This window comes from Hippocampus bargibanti, linkage group LG02, assembly GCF_051943395.1.
Source record: "Hippocampus bargibanti isolate YZ-2025 linkage group LG02, ASM5194339v1, whole genome shotgun sequence".
Classification (NCBI taxonomy): Eukaryota; Metazoa; Chordata; class Actinopteri; order Syngnathiformes; family Syngnathidae; genus Hippocampus; species Hippocampus bargibanti.
Genome location: NC_142735.1, coordinates 18,120,001 through 18,138,322, shown reverse-complemented (window position 1 = coordinate 18,138,322; position 18,322 = coordinate 18,120,001). Strand labels below are relative to the sequence as shown.

At 39.1% G+C, this 18,322-nt stretch overlaps 2 protein-coding genes across 3 annotated transcripts in view; one reads left to right on the top strand and one right to left on the bottom strand.

Moving 5' to 3' along the window:
- Positions 1–356: 356 nt before the first annotated feature.
- Positions 357–15,766, bottom strand: tm9sf5 (transmembrane 9 superfamily protein member 5). Of its 2 annotated transcripts, XM_088989780.1 has the most exons (18): positions 15,476–15,766; positions 14,286–14,353; positions 14,106–14,199; positions 13,850–13,977; positions 13,155–13,284; positions 12,892–13,019; positions 10,702–10,816; positions 10,540–10,619; positions 10,352–10,457; positions 8,416–8,466; positions 7,968–8,100; positions 7,110–7,229; positions 6,976–7,033; positions 6,723–6,882; positions 5,461–5,612; positions 5,276–5,387; positions 4,046–4,217; positions 357–1,442 (listed from the first exon to the last, which is right to left on the bottom strand). In XM_088989780.1, the coding sequence occupies exons 1-18, from the start codon at positions 15,611–15,613 to the stop codon at positions 1,375–1,377; spliced, it is 2,013 nt and encodes a 670-aa protein (XP_088845906.1). In that variant the 5' UTR covers positions 15,614–15,766; the 3' UTR covers positions 357–1,374. The 2 variants fall into 2 exon arrangements, with proteins under 2 accessions (XP_088845906.1, XP_088845907.1); XM_088989781.1 differs by lacking the exon at positions 8,416–8,466.
- Positions 15,767–16,766: 1,000 nt separating this feature from the next.
- Positions 16,767–18,322, top strand: part of rbmx (RNA binding motif protein X-linked) — a 7,451-nt gene continuing 5,895 nt past the window's right edge. Inside the window, exons 1-2 of the mRNA XM_088989784.1 lie at positions 16,767–17,045; positions 17,157–17,266. Coding sequence (XP_088845910.1) covers positions 17,158–17,266 — 109 coding nt within the window. The 5' untranslated portion in view covers positions 16,767–17,045; position 17,157. The remainder of the gene's footprint in view (positions 17,046–17,156; positions 17,267–18,322) is intronic.

Sequence of the window (18,322 nt, the reverse complement as noted above, 5' to 3'; positions counted from 1 at the left end):
ATACAGTGTTTGTTTTTTTTATGTGACTGAAAACAATGTACTTTTGTGGTTTTGTATTATCGCCAGAAGAAAATGTCTGTAAGCATTTATATTTACGGGTTAAGTGTTAGATGTGCTTTTACATACAAAAACAATTAAAATACATTCAATAGTTTGTCATTGGCATCTGTTTTGGTTGTGTGTAATGTATATGTAAATGAAATCAAAACATGGTTATGAATTAATCCCCAATCACATCACAACAATTTAAAAATGCTCATCCCAATTCATGTTTGTGCAGTTGGTCAACCAGAAAATCTAAATGGATGTACCACACTAAACCTTTTAAGTGAAGAACCTACAGAATACGTCGTCCGTCATTTTATGTGTCGAAACCCAAGACAGGGTTTGCAGTTTAATATTGGCGAGAGAGAAAGGTCTATACAAATTAAGATTTTGCACATTGCTTGTGAGCAAGAGAAGGAGCCGAGTGATGACATTTGCCTTCATTTTCCAAACCAGAGTGAAAACAAGAAAATACATCACGTATCCATGTTTGCATATACATTCAAGAAACGTGACGTTTGATTACTTAGATATATTTTCAAAACATCACGTTGGGCAACGACCCCCTCGCCCAACTGAAGCAAACAGTGTTGGAAACACAAACAATTAATCGGTGAATTCACAGACGCGACTCATAGAATTACAAGATCCTCCAATTTAGAACATGCTTCCGTCGAAATCTACAACACAGGGGACCCTTCTCTCCTTTAATTCAAAGCAAAAACATAAATATAAAGAGGGAAAAAAGACATGTATCAGCAACAATGTCAGTGTTTTATATGCTTCTCAACTAGAGGCTGATATAGTTCTGGATTTAAAGCCCTAAAATGACAACAGAAAAGTCATGAGCATTCTTTTCTTTGTTCTGTCGATACAATGTATGTACAAGCAGGTTTTTTCTCTCTCCCATCACTTCAGTAAACAACGACAAGAACAACACAAAAAAAGAGACCCAAAAATATTTCGCAGAAGAATAGAAAATCAAAAGGCATTTGCATTTTCTTCATAAATCAAGAAAATGCTCGTTTGTTTATTTGTTTGTTTTTCAATTTCACCCCGAAAAAAATTCTCACAATGAATACGACAATCCCCCGTTAAGTCTGTAATCGTGCCGCTCTGAATATTAGCAGTCGAGAGTGAACACGCCAAAGAAAAACTATAGGACAAAGCACACACACCCTCACACGCGCACACACACACAAAGAGGACGGGCTTAGCTCTCAGGGGGGGGTATTGTTGGTGATTCTTTCTGGTCCTTTCAAACTTGGCCATCCGTTTGATAGCCACAACAGTCTCTCACGCGCTCCGTCTCGCACTCCCCTTTAGTCACTAGTCCACCTTGACCACGCTGTAGATCTTATTTACAAACCAGAAGCAAGCAAAGAAGCCGATTGTACCTGTGAAGGAAAAAAAGAATTACTGTACACTGATATGCACTCCATCTGGTATTTTTTTAAACAATGTAAAAGGTGGGAAATGGCTCGAGAACAAAAATATGAACTCTCTGAGCAAAGGTGTAGTGGGTACCATGCAACATTTTTGCCTCAGTGTTGTAGAGCAAAGAAAAAAGGTTTGTTAAGTCTGAATGGATGCTTGTTATGTTTCGGTTCAGGAGGAACTGGTAAACCCATAGGCATGTATGTGACCTACGACTCAAAGACCTTTTAAAAAGCGCTTTGGGAAGGTGTCATAACCACAGTTGTTTACTGGAATTTTTTTTCCATATTAAATTTGCAATAGAATGACATTCTAGGGTGGTGGAATGTTAATGTAGGTGTACAACAGAATGAATAGCAACCATGCTTTTGATTTTGTACATGTGAATGAAAAGCACTCTTTTTTCTCAACTACAATAGCAGGAACAATATGTGTGACCCCAAACTTTACAACTGTACTATCAATGGAATCTCATTTGAAGACTCGAAGAGATTTCATTTTCTGGCACTAAAACAATTAAAACAATTTTGTAATCACCAGAAAATGCGAAAATAAAAACGGGCATATGTTGAATTAAAAACATATTATAGTAAAAAAAAAAGCTCAATATACAGTGGAACCTCGGTTTTCCAACGACTCACAGTTCAAACAAATCGCAGTCCGAACAAAATATTCGAGAAATTCTTGCTTCGTAGTTCGAACAACAATCGGTGTTCGAACGCCGGTACGACGCCTGAGTGCGTACGCGAGGTGGGGTGCTGAGCGGCGTACGGGTGTATCGCTCACTTCGTGACCAACTGTTGTCGCTTGCGGACGTGCTGCGTTTTGCTCTCGCGTTTAATAGAGGTGTACGAAGAGTTTTAGCCCCTAATCATGCCTCCAAAGAAAGTAAGTGCTGCCCCAAGTGAAAAAAGAAAAGTAGTGTGTACAACTATTGCATTTAAGAAAGAAATAATCACAAAATATGAAGGAGGGATGCGAGTGTCTGATCTGGCTAGGGAATACAGCGTGGCTATATCTACGATCAGTACGATATTAAAAAATAAGGAGGCTGTGAAATCTAGTGATGTGGCTGTGGGAGTGAGAGCAAGTGTCATTGGATAGATATTTTAAGAGAAAAGAACATCCTGTAGCCGAGTCATCCGTAGTGGAAGGGGACTCCTTCCAAACAATAAATTTCCTTCCTCCGTCCACCTGCGCCTTCTGCTGACCACCACGAAGTTAAAAAATCCTATTCATAATTATTTTCTTTACGAACGTACAATTAGCCTGGGTTACATTTATGTTTATGTTATTTGTGTCTTTGCCATTTTGCTTCACATTTTCTGAGATATACATTGCTTTTTATGTGTTGTTCAGCATTTTAATGTTCAATTTCATGCATAAAATAATGTATAAAATACTGTACTAAAAAGGTAAACATTAAGGGTGTTGAAACGGATTAAAACGATTTACATTATTTGTAATGGGACAAATGGTTTCGGTGTTCGAACAAATTGGTTTTCGAACAGGGTTCTGGAACGGATTATGGTCGCGAACCGTGGTACCACTGTAGTTATTGGAATTCATTGTCCAACAGTTGTTGCCTGGGTGTTTTTGGACACAAAATTTCGGTCACAAGTTTTGTTCAAGCTTTAAATGTGGACTTAACTGGACTCTTGTACTGTGTGTGTGTGTGTGTGTGTGTGTGTGTGTGTGTGTGTGTGTGTGTGTGTGTGTGTATATATATATATATATATATATATATATATATATATATATATATATATATATATATATATATATATACACACACACACACATATCCATCCACATACATATACACATATATACACGTACACACATACATCTCGTAAGCTTTTGCTTTTCGCAGCTAAAAAGATATTCGTGCAAAAAAAAACTTTCGCCAAAAGACGCAAAAGTCTTTTTTTTCCTTTCCTATGTTTAAAAAACATAGAGAAGTAAATCTTCTCGACGAGCTTTGCAGTCGAAGTTTGAATTACGGTGAGATCAAAGTATAGGATGGGATCAAAAAGACCAAAATAGAAATTATGAAAATTGCAAAGGATTATTGAGTTTAAAAGTGCGGCTTGGATTAATCTCTGGCGATAATATTTTGACATCTCGTCCTCCCCTTGCGATTTTGCAGTCTCCTTCTTAAGATAACGTCAACTGTTGTAATATTTTTTTATGTGGCCCAATAGTGATGCAAGTGGAGGCAGATCATCTTCCTCCATATGACAAAGAGGCATTTGGAGATGACTGTCATATTCTATCCTCTTCCATCGCCACACTTTCTCACCTGTGGCCCCAGAGTCAAGTGAATAGCACAAATCAGTGACAAGTGTACACGAACACACGCGCACACGCAGAAACACACATCCGTGCAAGCGAAAGAAAGCGCAAACAATCTTGTTTCTAAAAGACCAGGATGCGCTCTAAACACACCCTCATTGGAATTTGACAAACACGCTCAGCTCTGAGACTACATCAGGTGCGTGATGAGAAATTATCCCATTTTGCTGAATTTACCTTCATGTGTGAGAGGACAATCGAGGCTCACCTGTGAAGAGGAAGAAGATGAGGACCATGATCATGGTGTATCCAAAGTAGAGGAAGGTGCTGGCTGCGCCGATGATTTGCAGTTTGGAGAAGAAATAGTGCACAGCGTATATGAAAAGATAGACTGCAGTGAAGCCGCTGGTCAGGAAGGAACGCCACCACCAGTGGTAGTCCTGCACACGTGTGACACAGGAACGACAAGTCAGGATTCTAGAATAATCGCAAAGCTATTGTTTTACAAACAGTTGAAGTCATTACGACACTCATATGGGTTGATTAATATGTATTCACTTTGTTAAATTCTCATTCAATGACTGAGTCAAGTTGAAAAAAAACTTTTAACAATTAGTAAAAATAACTCGTTTTGGATATACAATACATATACAATATTTATTTAAATGCTAACCATCCGACAGTTTAAATAATTTACATCTCCATTTAAGATTTTGTATTTGTTACATGTTATTTATTCTAGATACTTATCAATTTAAAATAAATAAATAAAATGTATTATATACACTTACCATTTTATAAACTTTAAATAAATTGAAATTTTATTGAAGATGAATTTAGTTTTACTCATAATATATTTATAATTCTATCCTTTCAGTCTCACATTGACATTACTTAAAAAAATTTTAAAAGGTCACAGCTCCCCAGGAAAATGCAGTAGTAATATTTTTCCAATCTAAAATGACCATATGTGAGTTCAAATGGATGCTTCTTAAAGGCTTAACACAGGAACACCACTAAGAGTTTTGTGGCTTGACTGTGGTGTTTTGGATTTTTTTTTTCTTCACATTCAGCTCACCCATTTTTAAGACATTAGGTGATTCCAATAAACAAGGAAATATTACATGGGTTTGCATGGTAAACTCCAACTTGAAGTAGCAGCAGTAGTAGAAGTCTTTCTTTCCTTTCCTCTTCCTTTCATAATTTTGCTGCTGTGAAATGTAAATGTCTCCACTGCAAGACTAATAAAGGTAAATCCAATCCAATCAACAACCTGAAGCATATTTCTCGGAAGGACTGTTCATAGTCTGCTGGTGTGCTGGCACCATCTAGTGCTCGTATATGACATAATTGCAAGACGTCTCCAATTCAATCACAGTTCGATTGCATTATTTCACATCAGTTGTGGGGTTGTTGAAATACAATAACGAAAATTCATTTTCTTCATAATTCTGGACCAAAATGCATTTGACAGAACTGTACATTGTTTTAAAGGTACCTCAGCACATAAGTGAAAGTAGCAGAGCAGAACGGTAGCCTCGGAGCATGTGATGAGCAGAATGATGAACACCAGGAACAGGAAACCAAACATGTAGTACATCTGGTGGGACCTAACAAATGCAACATATTTGACGGAGAGTTCCTTTTTCAAACATGATGAGGAGCTGTGCTGTGCCTGCTTACCAAATGCTGTTGAGGATGAAGAAGAGCTGGATGAAGATGCAGCCAAAGGGTAGGATGCCACCCATGACGATGCCCGGGATGGGCTTTGTGAAGAATGACTGCTCGGGAATTTGACGTGGGATTTGATTTGTTCTCACTGGTTGCTCGATTGCCTATGGGGTTGGCAAATGAAAAAAAAAACAAGCACAGAATTATGTCAACAATTTATATCAGAAAAAAATTAATCACATAAAGGTTGTGATGGGATTTGCATTTTAATAATGAAATTAACCCTTTGTAATTGACAAAAATCATACCAAAAAAGCAAAATGACTATTATTTCCTCACAAAGTACTCACTTGCTTTTTAGTTTGTTTTGACACATCATTTACTTTGGGTATGTGCTTTGAATTTCATTTGATGAAACCGTGACAGTGATTTGTCTCATAAACACTGACTTCTCAGTCATGAAAACTGCTGACGATCATGTGAAGACAAACAAAACACTTGGAGAAGATTGGGCAATTCAATCGACTTTGCTGCGTTCCTCTCCCAGATATTTGAGGAATTCTGATTGTGATGATTAATTTACTTACCTTGTATTTGATGTAATAGAAGCATTTAATGTGTTTATTTATTATAGTACCTATGCTTGTCTGTGACTATAAAGTGTCCTTGAGAGCTTTGAAAGGCGCTTAAAATGTAATGTCTTATTATTGGTTTGTTGTTTTCAAATTGTTCATGCATTATGAGACTCAATAACTGCAATAATATTACAAAAATATGATGAATACCTCTTTACTTTGTTACTCCCTATGTGTATTCTTGTACCGCATTACTTGTATAACGCAAGACATAGTGCATGTCCCAAATACTGGGGAGGGGATAACTTTACCTTTCAAATGGTGTCTCTTTCTAATTAGGTATCACTGAAATCTGTCATAAGCCTCAAATTATGTAGTCCATCTAAAAAAATATTTAAAAAAGACCACCTTGGGAAATGACAGAGTAAAAAAGATGGGAGGAGCGACAATTACATTTTGATGTCAACTAGTGGCCACAAAGCCACCAGGCTGCGAGTTTGAGCCAGCAAAAGTCGACTCATTCTACAAGAAATAATACTCTTGCTGTAATCATATCTTATTAACAATTAGAATGTGTTATGGTTAAAGACATTATTGATAGGGGTTAACTTCTAATTTGAACACGGAAAGGATTATTTTTAAATCATCACCCTCGACAACAAAACAGTCTCAACGGGTCTTTTGGAGTTTGATACGTACAGGTTTCTTGAATCCAAAGTAGGCCCCGATAAAGGTAAGTGGCACCGAAATTCCAAACCACAGGGCCAGGATGGCCACTAGGGTCCCAAAAGGGATGGCTGCCGATGATCCTTCAACCCAGAGGATCAGGTTCATCAGGAAGAAGTCAGCAAACACAATACTGCAGAAAAAGAAGCGACGAGGGAATGCTGGATGACACATGGGCAAGAAATGAGTGCAGCAGGGAGGAGACATTTTTGCTGAGGGAACAAACCCGGGACAGAGGAGCGCAGTCAACAGGACGTTTGTCTTCCACTTCTCTCCTCCAAAAGCTGAAATAAAATAAAGGATTAGAAAATCGCGACACAAAGGGGTGCGACTTGACTTGCTCAAAGACAGCAGTCTTACTTTTGTACAAGCGTGCCGAAACGTAGCCGGCCGGGGTGCCGAGCAGGACCCAGAGAACCACGGCGCAGGTCATTAGTGCACCTCTGTTTGCCGGGGAGAGGAACCCCAGACAGGCCAGGACTAAAGAGGGAGCACAGTCCATTGTTACATTCGCTTAATTCTACATGGCACTACTAAGTAACTGTGAAGTGGTTCCACACTCACAAATTACTGTACCCCCCTCCAAAATTAAAGGTCAACACAGCCCTGCTCAAATACAATTTTTTGGATTGACAGAATTATTTCAAAAAATTGACAGTGACAGCCCTGGTTGAAATCTTTACACACAACGGATGAAATGCTTCGGATTGACACAGAATGATACCGGGACATGAATGGCCATGTAGTGTATTTTCTGGTGTATAAGGCGCACCGGAGTATAACGCGCAGCCTCAATGAATGAAAAAAAGTTTTCCAAATATAAGGCATACCACATTATAAGGCACGACAGTAGAGGCTGGGGTTATGAACTTCTTCTTCTACAGGGGCAAAGTGAGTCGGTGGCTGCTGACACTCACTGCAAGACCTGTTGTGGCTCAATATTAGTTCACATGTAACGCGTACCTGCGTATTAGGCATTGGGTCATATTTTGAATAAAATCAAGGCTTATGAGTGCACCTTATACACCAGAAAACACATTGTTTTTTCTTTTAACATACAAACAAAGCAGATGCTTTAAAACCAGGCTCAAATTTAGAACCAAAAGAAAACCCATAAAGTCATCTCACACAGCACGCTCCCATGTCAAGTGCTGACTTGTCTTTCTTGCCGTACCTGTTTTCGTCATAAATCATTTTCCATCTTTTGCATGATCTTACACAGCGTGATGAACGTCATGATGAAGATCTGTGTTCCCTGCCCGAGGAAAATGGAGAGCAGCATGCCTTTCCTGGGTGGACGGAACACATCGCCGTGCACCTGCTTCCAGCCAGACTCCTCCTGTGCATCTTCCTGTAAAAGGGGAACCGTGACAGAAAATCAACAAAACAGTCCACGCATGTCCGGTGAAAATCTCAAGTTTACCCAGCCACCACGCAGTGAGTTGTACCTGCAGGCTCAAAATTTGCTAGCAAAGCGACATGAGGTGAACACAGAACTGTAAAATTTGGTGTGCTTCCACTACGATCAGTCTAACTTTTGAAATATTTATACTCCTGCAGTCACACCATATTTTACATTCCTTTCTCGTGCACATGCGTGTGCTTCAATTTCACCCCAACACCTGATTGAAGGACCACAACAGTGTTTGCTTTTTAGCAGGCTTACATAAAAGGGAGTAGATTTCGCCTTGGTCGATGGAAGCTTTATCAAGTTTTCCTGCGAAATGTGACAACACGTTCAGCTGAAAAGTATTTCACACTGTAGAATTCGCTGACCAACGGGTAGGGGTTTGGTTGACCTTCATCCTCAAGAGACGAAAAGATTTCAGCGAAGTAATCTATTAAAGGCTACCACCAATTAAAGGACAACCGACACCACTTTTTGTTTCCTAACTGATATCAGAAAAACGTTTTATAGCATCTAAAATACCCAAAACACGCAGAATGAAATGCAGAACACCAATAGAAATGGCTTAAAGTGTCTAAAAGGTACTTCAAACTGAAGCCGGAAGTAGCCAGTTTCAGAAGGCCCCGCCCCCTTGTTCGTGGTGTCACGCCAGGACGTCTTGCCTTGCTCGAGAATCAAAACAATGGCTTCAGATTCTGAGAAGATACTTTCTTGTTACTCATCCAGTTATGAATATGATTCAAATAGTTCTGAAGAGGAAAGCATACATGTTTGCAATCGATTAAATAATTTATTCAATGTCATTTAGAGGCATCTGGACAGAAATGTAGCACGCAAAAAATGCAGAAGATGGCGACCCAACTCCGTTGAAATGGGCTGATTTGTCTCCTGGGAATTTTTGTCAGCGAATATCAAATAGTGGTCTCGGTGCAACACACAATGATTCACCATCGCGTTAGGTATGTGTTTTCCTGCCCTTTAAGATGCCATTTAAAGGACAACCGACGTCTCCGGACAAGTTGTGTCCAAAAATTGTAAAATGGCTTCAAATGACTTCTACTGAGCGTATTTTACAAAGATTCCACCGCATATAGCTATATTTTACGCTTTAAGACTCGCGCTGAATATTCCGGAAGTCTTGTTTTTGAGTTGGTGACGAGTCCGTACGTGACGTCACTGAAGGAACGCCCCTGACCGAAAAAAAAGGACACATTGTAGCAGTCCTTCCATCACGTCAATGCATTTTGCTGTGTTTGTTTGGTCTGAAAACGTCATGTTGCACCAAAAAGAGCCAGAAGAGGGCGACCAAGCTCAATATAAGGAATTTATCAGCCTGTGGAAACGGGCTGATTAATTCCTCACAGGAGCTCGGTCGCCATTTTCCGCCTCTTTTTTGGTGATCCATTCCCCTCTAATGTTGCCTCAAAACGGCACGGAATAAATTATTTAATCAATTGCAAACATGTATGCTTTCCTCTTCAGAACTATTTGAATCATATTCATAACTGGATGTGGAACAAGAAAGCATATTCTCCGAATCTGAAGCCATTGTTTTGATTCTCCAGCAATGCAAGACGTCTTGGCGTGACGTCACGAACTGGGGGCGGGACTTTGTGAAAATGCCCAATTGGCAGCTCAATTTTTTGCAGATTTTGGACACTAAGTCATTTTTATTGGTGTTTTACATTTGAATAAAAATATCATACTGCGTGTTTTGGGTATTTTAGATGCTATAAAACATTTTTCTGATGTCAGTTAGGAAACAAAAAAGTGACGTTGGTTGTCCTTTAAAATGTAACGCGTCTTTGGTTTGATATTTATTTGACAACTATGTGACGGCATTATTCATACTAAACGGGAATAATGATAATTCCAACTTTATTCACTTGAAGATCCTTCATCTGTCTTTGACATTTACACAGAACCCTGCAAATGTTATGGGGCTGCATAACCCCCTCTTTGTTATCTGAGGGTGGAATACTGTATTAAACTACACGCGGAGTGTCAATACGTATTTCGCTTCGTTGACTTGTGTGTAAAAGGCGATGGCAGAAAATGCTCAATCTTCTGTTGCAGGAAATCCATTCTGTTTCAAGAGGCTAATATAAGATTTCAGGAGATGGCCATTTTAAGTACGCCTCTACTAATCCTTTGTGATGATCGTGTACATGGAGAGTGTGGATATTGCTTGTACCTGGTCCACCTGGTTGTATCTGGCAATGTCCTTGTGCAGTGTTCGCAGCATGATCATGGCTACCATGCCGGACAGGAAGAGAACGATAACTAAGGAGTTCATGATACTAGAGACATACATAAACATGCATTAGCGCCTGCCAATTAAAAAAATGGATGTAAATATGAATGGGAAACAATTGCTCCTACCTAAACCACTGGATATTTGTATGTGGCATAGAAACCAGGATGTAGTCCCACCTGGACGCCCATTTGATCAAGTTGTTTTCCTGTAGGAAGTGAAATGTTCCATTATAGTAATAATGTATCAAAATGTACCTGTATGTGTTTTAGATGACTACAAAGACTTACTTCAAAAGTGACTGAGTAGGTGTAAACAATGGACACGTCATTATCGAACTGGCTAGGCACCTCCATCGGGGCAGTGCTTTCGCAGTTTGGGGTTTTCTCATCTGCATGGTTGATACTATTGTGGCAGAGGTGGGGAAGGGCACAAAACGTGACGAAATATATTCCTAGTTATGGAGCTTTATGGTTTAAAAACAATCAAAGTATACTCTGTACACTGAAAAACAACAAGGAAATCCAACGAGTATTGTTAGCTGTCTTTGTGTCAGAGATGTTTGTTCGGACACTGTGAACAAAGGCTCGAACACAGGAAGATTGTACTTCACTGCCAACAGGTGGCGCAGACTTTCATGACCGACGCCCAACCTCTTGCAGCCCTCTGCCAAGCTATTTATTGAGAGTACCGTGATACCTTGGCTTACGAAGTTAATTGGTTCCCAGACAGTGTGTAAGGCAAAAAGTGTGTATCCCAAAAATTCATATCCCATATGAAACCATTAAAATCAGAATAATCCATTCCCAGGTCCCCATAAAACATGATTTTCTAAGAAATATAACAAAACTACACAAAATGTAACTTATTTTATGTATAATAAATGTGATATTGTGTTGTAACGAAAGAAACACACTGCACTGTATAATAAAGTCATTTTATTTACATTTGTGATGGTCGTTGATGGCTTGATGGAATGGGGTGGGAGGAGGTCGGAATTGCTGTCTGGAAGGAGAGTCACATTCCATAAGGACTGTAATTAAAGAATTTTGTTGTTTGGAGAACTGCCTCTCTCTCCTCTCTCTATTTAAAGTTTGCAGCTCTTTGTTTTGTAACCCCCCTCTCACTGCTGCGTTTTTTACCAATCACGTGGCTTTAACTGAAGACTGGGGGTGGGGAACAGAGGAAAAAAACAAGTTGGCTGCCATTTTGTTGTTTGGAGAACGGGCTTGTTCGCGAACGACACATCACTCATTGTGGCGCTCCGTGTGTATCCCGAGAAATAGTTCGTATGCCAAGGTTAAATTTTCATAAATTTAACGTTCGTAAACTGAAAACTTCGTAAGCCAAGGGGTTTGTAAACTGTGGTATCACTGTATATGCACATTTAAGTGATACAGTAGTAAAACAGTCATCTTGATTTGAATACCACGCCCCTGGATGTGTGCATGTTTGTTTCATCTTGGCGGACTTTTAATATTGGTCTTCTTTTGATACTTTGTATTTTTTCTGTTCAGATGATTTTGATGTTTTACATTTTGTTCCGGCTGACCTTTATTTTGATACAATTTGTCAAACACAACCTCCTGCTCCATAGTGCCTGCTTTTTGGGATCCGCACCCGCCATCACCACCTTGCAAAACGTGACAGTAATGAGCTCTTCTCGTACAAGAGTGTATAAAGTACTCCCTTCAGATCTGTAACCTGGCTAATGAGATCTTCTCGTACAAGAGTGTACCAAGTACTCCCTTCCGCTCTGGGTTGGTTATCAACAAATACTCCTTTCCGAGCAAGGCTCGATTTATTACCCAAGGATGACAGTTTGACAGGCTGGTTCTTGTTCTTATCAAAATACACAAGAAACCATTGTGTATTGTAGTCACACATGTTCAACCAACTAGGCATATAACAGCATGACACTTTTAAATATGATAACTGCTATTCTCTTTCACCTTGAGTTTTGAAAGGGGCTCATAAATGAAATGTCTTATTATTTTAAAAGATCCCCTGTAAGCCACATAAAAGCACTTTTAACTGATCGACCCTTGAAAGCCACCTGTGACCGTAAAGTGTCATTGAGAATTTTGAATGGCGCTTATGAATGAAATGTATTATTGTAATGAATTCAAATTTTATTACTGTGAGAAAGTGAACATTAACGGTTACCTTCATTAAGTCCATATTAAGCACCGCATGCAAAGAAAACAAATGGGAAGTGCCCAAATGCTTTTTCCCGATGATGTAAGCATCAAGTAGTTACAACAGAAAGAGCTCACATTTCTAACAGTAAAAGCAAGATTGCAATTGAGATTCCAAACATATAATTTAGTTCATGCGTGTTTTATAATGGCAAATTTTCTCTTCCAAATGATTTTTTTTATTTGAATAGTTCCCTAAAATGTAAATAATTTGGAATGATTGTACACAGAATGGATCCTGCCAACCCCTCATGGTTTTACTGTACAGTTGACAATGCCTACCTTTTGGGCTCCAATGTGGCGGCAACCAGCCGAGCTCCGTTCCACCCGTCAGCGGCTCCGTTGTGGTAAAAGATCTTAATGTCAACGTGGTTGAAAACATAAAATGTCTTCTTCTTGTTGAACTCAGCCTGGGAACAAAAATACAATGATTCTAAGACAACATATTTGAAGGAACTTCATAACATAGCATCAATAACGACTTTTGTTTGTTATATTTGTGTACAGATTGAAACAGAATTTCACAAATTGTTGTCACAGCTTACATTAATAACACAAGCATCCTTAGGTCGTCCGTCAGACGTAACAAGGCAACCAATGGGGAAACCTGGGTTGCAGTATTTCTGGTTGTCTTCTACCTCATAGCACCACGTGACAGGCATATTGTCAATGATCCTGAAACAACAGCAAGTTGTCCTTGAGAGTTTTGAAAGGCGCTTAGAAATAAAATTTATTATTATTATCAAATACCAACCCTTTTTTTGTTATTGATAGAACATTTTTATAGACATCCGTAAACATCCAATGTTACTCCATTTCAACTCATTTGTATGTTAGTTTAGTCTAAATATGGATGTATGTAGTTTATTTGATAATTTTGCGTATCTGTAGGGTGTACAGTTATTAAACATCTTTATTTTCAGTCTGATATCATGTTTCACCCTTCTCGTAGCTGATGGGCCCGGTCGAAATGATGTCATCACTGCTGTATGTATAAAACCAGGTGAAGGGGGCGGCTCTTTCTCTTTTGGCTTTCCCACTTTGACCGGACATGTCTCTCAGTTGTCTACAAGAATAAAGTAATCTTTTTGTTTACCACTTTGGTCCCTGCTGATGTTTCATCATATAACTCCGTAAAGCCCAGAACCAGAAAGAGATCCATCATTTATTCCATCAGTTATCAACCAAAGCAAGCGACAAAGTAACAAGATAAGCTTGGCTAAACTGGGACAAATCCTACCAATGGTGCTGATAGTTGAGCTGCATTCCCATTTTGATGAAATCCAGTCGGGCAGCGTCCTCTTGGCTGTCCTTCTTGTACGTTTTGGTGCACACCGCCTTGCACTTCACATCTTGTTTGAAGTTAAACTGCAAAATTGAGGGGAAATTGTCCACGTTGAACCAGCAATACATTTCTCACTGGACTCAAGAGAGACAAATGAATATCTAAAATACGCAACACAATTGCATATGCTTTGTTTTTGCATGACACCTACTTTGTACGGCGAGGACTCGATACGTTCGCCAAACAACACCTGTCCCAGATTCTCCGAAGGTCTCATTTCCTTTTCATCCTTGCAAAAGTCGAATCTTGAATAAATGTATAACATACAATTAACTCAGGCACACTCCTTTGATTAGCGGGTGCTCAAAAAGGTGGAGAATGAGTCACTTACACGTCATATTCATAAGGTAGCACAGACTCAACCGAATCCAAGCGATTGACAAACAGCTCTATCTGTGTCTGTAGACAAGTAAAACGTTAAGTATTATTTGGTCAGAATAAAATATATAAATGTAAGACAATCAGGTTGCCAACTTTGAAGCTAAAGTTTTGTTGATAAATTAGTTGTGATTCTAAACTGCATTTTCAAAATAGTTGAAGGGAATGAGCCATGAAGGTCAGCTCTTGATTCAATTTCAGGGAAGAGAAAGATACCTGACCTCACTGAAAGCCCTTTCTTCTGACAGAGTAGTTTTGAAACAAATTATTCAATCACATTCATGAGCAGTCTGCGTTCAAATGAACAATTTTCAATTATACCCAGTGACATTTTTTACTTCAATGAGTTTTGTGATGTTTAAGCAATAATTCGTCTTTATGGTCAGACAATACAATGAAACATTAGCACTGAACTTGAAAAATATAATACAGCATATTTTTAAGTTCAGTGCTAATGTCAACACTTTGTTGTTGTAATGTTTCTTTATATTATAAAGAAAAGTGTGTTTGGGAAAAATCTACATAAAATGTACCTAAATATAACAATCTGTATTTACTTAGAAAGTAATTATCACTCAAACTCGGCACAATTATAATAATGTGCCTTTTCAGTTATCAAGACACTAATTATTTCTCAGTGTACACTGTTTTTAAGTAGAGCTGTTCTTATCTTAGTCCCCTCGAAATCATTGTAAAACGAGCGATTGACCTAAATGAGCCTCTCGATGTTTAAATAAAGGTTGCAATGACATTAAATACAACGATTAAACACAAATTGGAACTGATTCGGTACTGTTATGTTTCAAGGGACTGTCATTCAAAGCAGACTTTCTTCAAAGCATGTCTTGTGTATGTTTATAGACACGAAGTGACGTCATTTAACGTATTTGCTAACGAGTTAACTAATTGAGAATGTCGCTGAAATACACAACAAAGTGGGGGTAAAAACTGCAAAAAAGCAAGCTAGTAGCAGGGGACACAACAATGCTCATGTTGTTTGCAGCCGAGAATCGGGGCCTTGAGGAAAGGCTAACGATAGCTAGCAACGTAAACATTGAAACCAAACACAGGAAAATGCGCCGAATTCTGCTGAAACACCACTACAACATTAGCGAAATGAGAGGTTGATTAATTCTTTCCTACCTGGCAATCTCCATCACCTTTGCCGACCTCGCAAAAACTAACTGGGGCTAAACCCGGAAGATAGAACGCCGAGCACGACCAGAAACGTGAGACGAAAAAGAAAAACAGCCAATAACCAAACTCTATTCGTCGTCTCATTTTATGTCCAAGTCGTAAAGTTTCGATCCTAAGTTAAAAGGGGATATATTTTGTCCGAAAAAGGGTGCGATGGTGGAACAAGGTTAGCTGGTTCTTGTACTCCCAAGCTGAAACGAAGCGACGTCAGCGAAACCTGCGCTCAGTTTCCGCCTTGCCACATACAGTCCAGTCTCACTCAAACGCAACCAATGGTGACGTTTCACATTTGCACGTGACGCGGAAACGGTCATCTTAAAACGGCATTCAAAATAATAGTCATGAAAGTAACGCGATTACTCCGGCCTTGATTTGACAACCAAAAGCACACCAGACATTTCGTACATTTTTATAATTTGTCCTTTTCTTGTATTGATTTTTTATTAAAAGTAGATATCACCATTGAACATTTTCAAAACGACTGATGTACATATTTTCGATTTTCAATAACTGACATCAAAGACGCCTGTTACTTCTTCTTTCGACTTTTCCCTTTTAGGGTTCGCCATAGCCAATCAGTGTCCTCCATCTTCAGCGGGTTGATTCGCATGTATGTTTTGGCCAAGCTTTTACGTCGGATGCCCCTCCTGACGCTGACTTATGACGTCCCATTGCGGCTACAGAACACGCAACTCTATGAACTTAATACAGATGAAGATGATCAGTAAAAGGCTCCCAAACACAACATGCTCAAGACGCCAGTTACTGTTATTTTAAAATCCACCCAATGTGATCTATTTTAACAATAAAATATTATTAAGGATTTAACTGTTGCAATTGTATTGTTTTATTGTTTCTGATTACTTTGTTCTAACAAGTATTGTGGTCGAATTTGGTGTATGTTTATGTGGATTATTTGGAATTGTTGTTCTTGAAGTGTCATATAAATAAAATTTAATTGCTTGCATCATAAAATATAATTGTCTCAGTTATTTCCTGCACTTAATCTCACACTTTTAAAACAAGTTAACCCACTGTCGCTCTCGGTTGCTCAAATTGACATTGAAGAATCAAATTGACAGTTGACGTTGTTGACTTTACCTCCTTTTCTTCATTCCAGTACAGTTGACGTTGTTGACTTTACCTCCTTTTCCTCATTCCAGTACAGTAGGTGACAGTAATGCGTCTGTATACTGGTTGCCACCCGCCAATCAAATCCAAACAGGAAGAAGACGACGAAGAAGAAGGGGAGGGACCAGAGTATACTTATTGAAAAGCGTCCTTTTCTCTCTGGGCGCCTTTCGTTTTTTTGTGCCACATCAACATTAAGAGCACACACAACGAAGTATTGCATCTTCCATTTTTCGCACCCCGACCGGCCGAAGGAAAGTTATATTTTTGTTGTACGTACACAATCCAAAGTCCGCTTTGTTTCGCGCCTCGAGTAAAGAACGCGCTGCAGCTGGGGTTAAGGGTACTGTTGTCGCCATTTTGCTTCTTTAACAACCCAAGCAAGGTAGGTTACGCCTCGTGTCTGATTGTTTACCTATTATTTTGCACACTTCTTTTAAAGCGAAATAGTTTCAAAATCTTTCCATTTTCTTGATAGAAGTACATTTTTGTGCAGCATGACAGAGGTAGACCGACCAGGCAAGCTGTTTATCGGCGGGCTGAATACCGAGACCACAGAGATGGCCTTGGAGCAGTACTTCAGCAAATATGGCAGGATTGTTCAAGGTGAGGATGGATGTTTCATATATTTATCATCTGTTCACAACAACCACCATGCCATTTTAGGGTACTTGCTATTGCTACAGCGTGAAGTGTTGACAAAGCGTCCCTGTGCGAGCACAGCATGAGCACCACGATTGGTCTTAGCTGAGTTCTAATTCGTATTAAGGGGTTAAAATCATAGTTGTATTAACTCTAATTGACTCTGACGAAGGCGGAAGTAGACACCGAAACATGTCAGGTATTTGAACACTGGCAATACACTGTAAGACAAGAATCTGTTTTAAATTAGGTTAAAATCATGGTCACTAAATTCAAAGTCCAGACATGACAGGGCATCTTTTGTGTAGCGATGCCCTGTTCACACTCGAAGCAAATGGTTGTTTGAGTGGCCAAAAGGTAAGTATAGGGGCACGTGAACAGTCCAGAAAAGATTATCATGAAGGATTCCTCAAAGGTTGCAGTTCCTTCCAACTATCGGCCAATAACCTGTCTCTCCACAACATGGAAGCTCATCTCTGACATCATTGCAGCTAAAATAAGTGGACATATGCCAGCCAATGGCAACCTCGAACGAGCAACAAGTAAAGCGGCTATGACCAAATACAGTAAAGTCTCGTTATATCGATATTCTCGGGAGTCTGAAAAAATATCGATATAAGCGTACTATCGATATATCCGATCCTGCGCCGAACTGCATTAAGTGGGGGCAATAAATGGGCGATCTTTGATATGGCATGTAATTTTCTCATTGGGTTCATGCATTGCGTATCTAGCATGCTTTTGTACTGTAGTGAAGTGAAAAATAAACTTATGCATTAAATAAAAACGTCTTTACACTTTTTAATGACTATTTCCTTTCTAAAATCCTACCAATGCAAAATCCTCATGTTGTTCTATACACATGAGAGAAACCACGAACGCCAGCACGTACAAACATATGAAAAACTGTGATTATTGCAAGCGACGAAGCTTTCTGAATACAACACAATTAAATACATGTATGGAAAAAAACTGCAACGTTTACATTACTTACTTTGATGAAGTATTCTGCGGCACGTC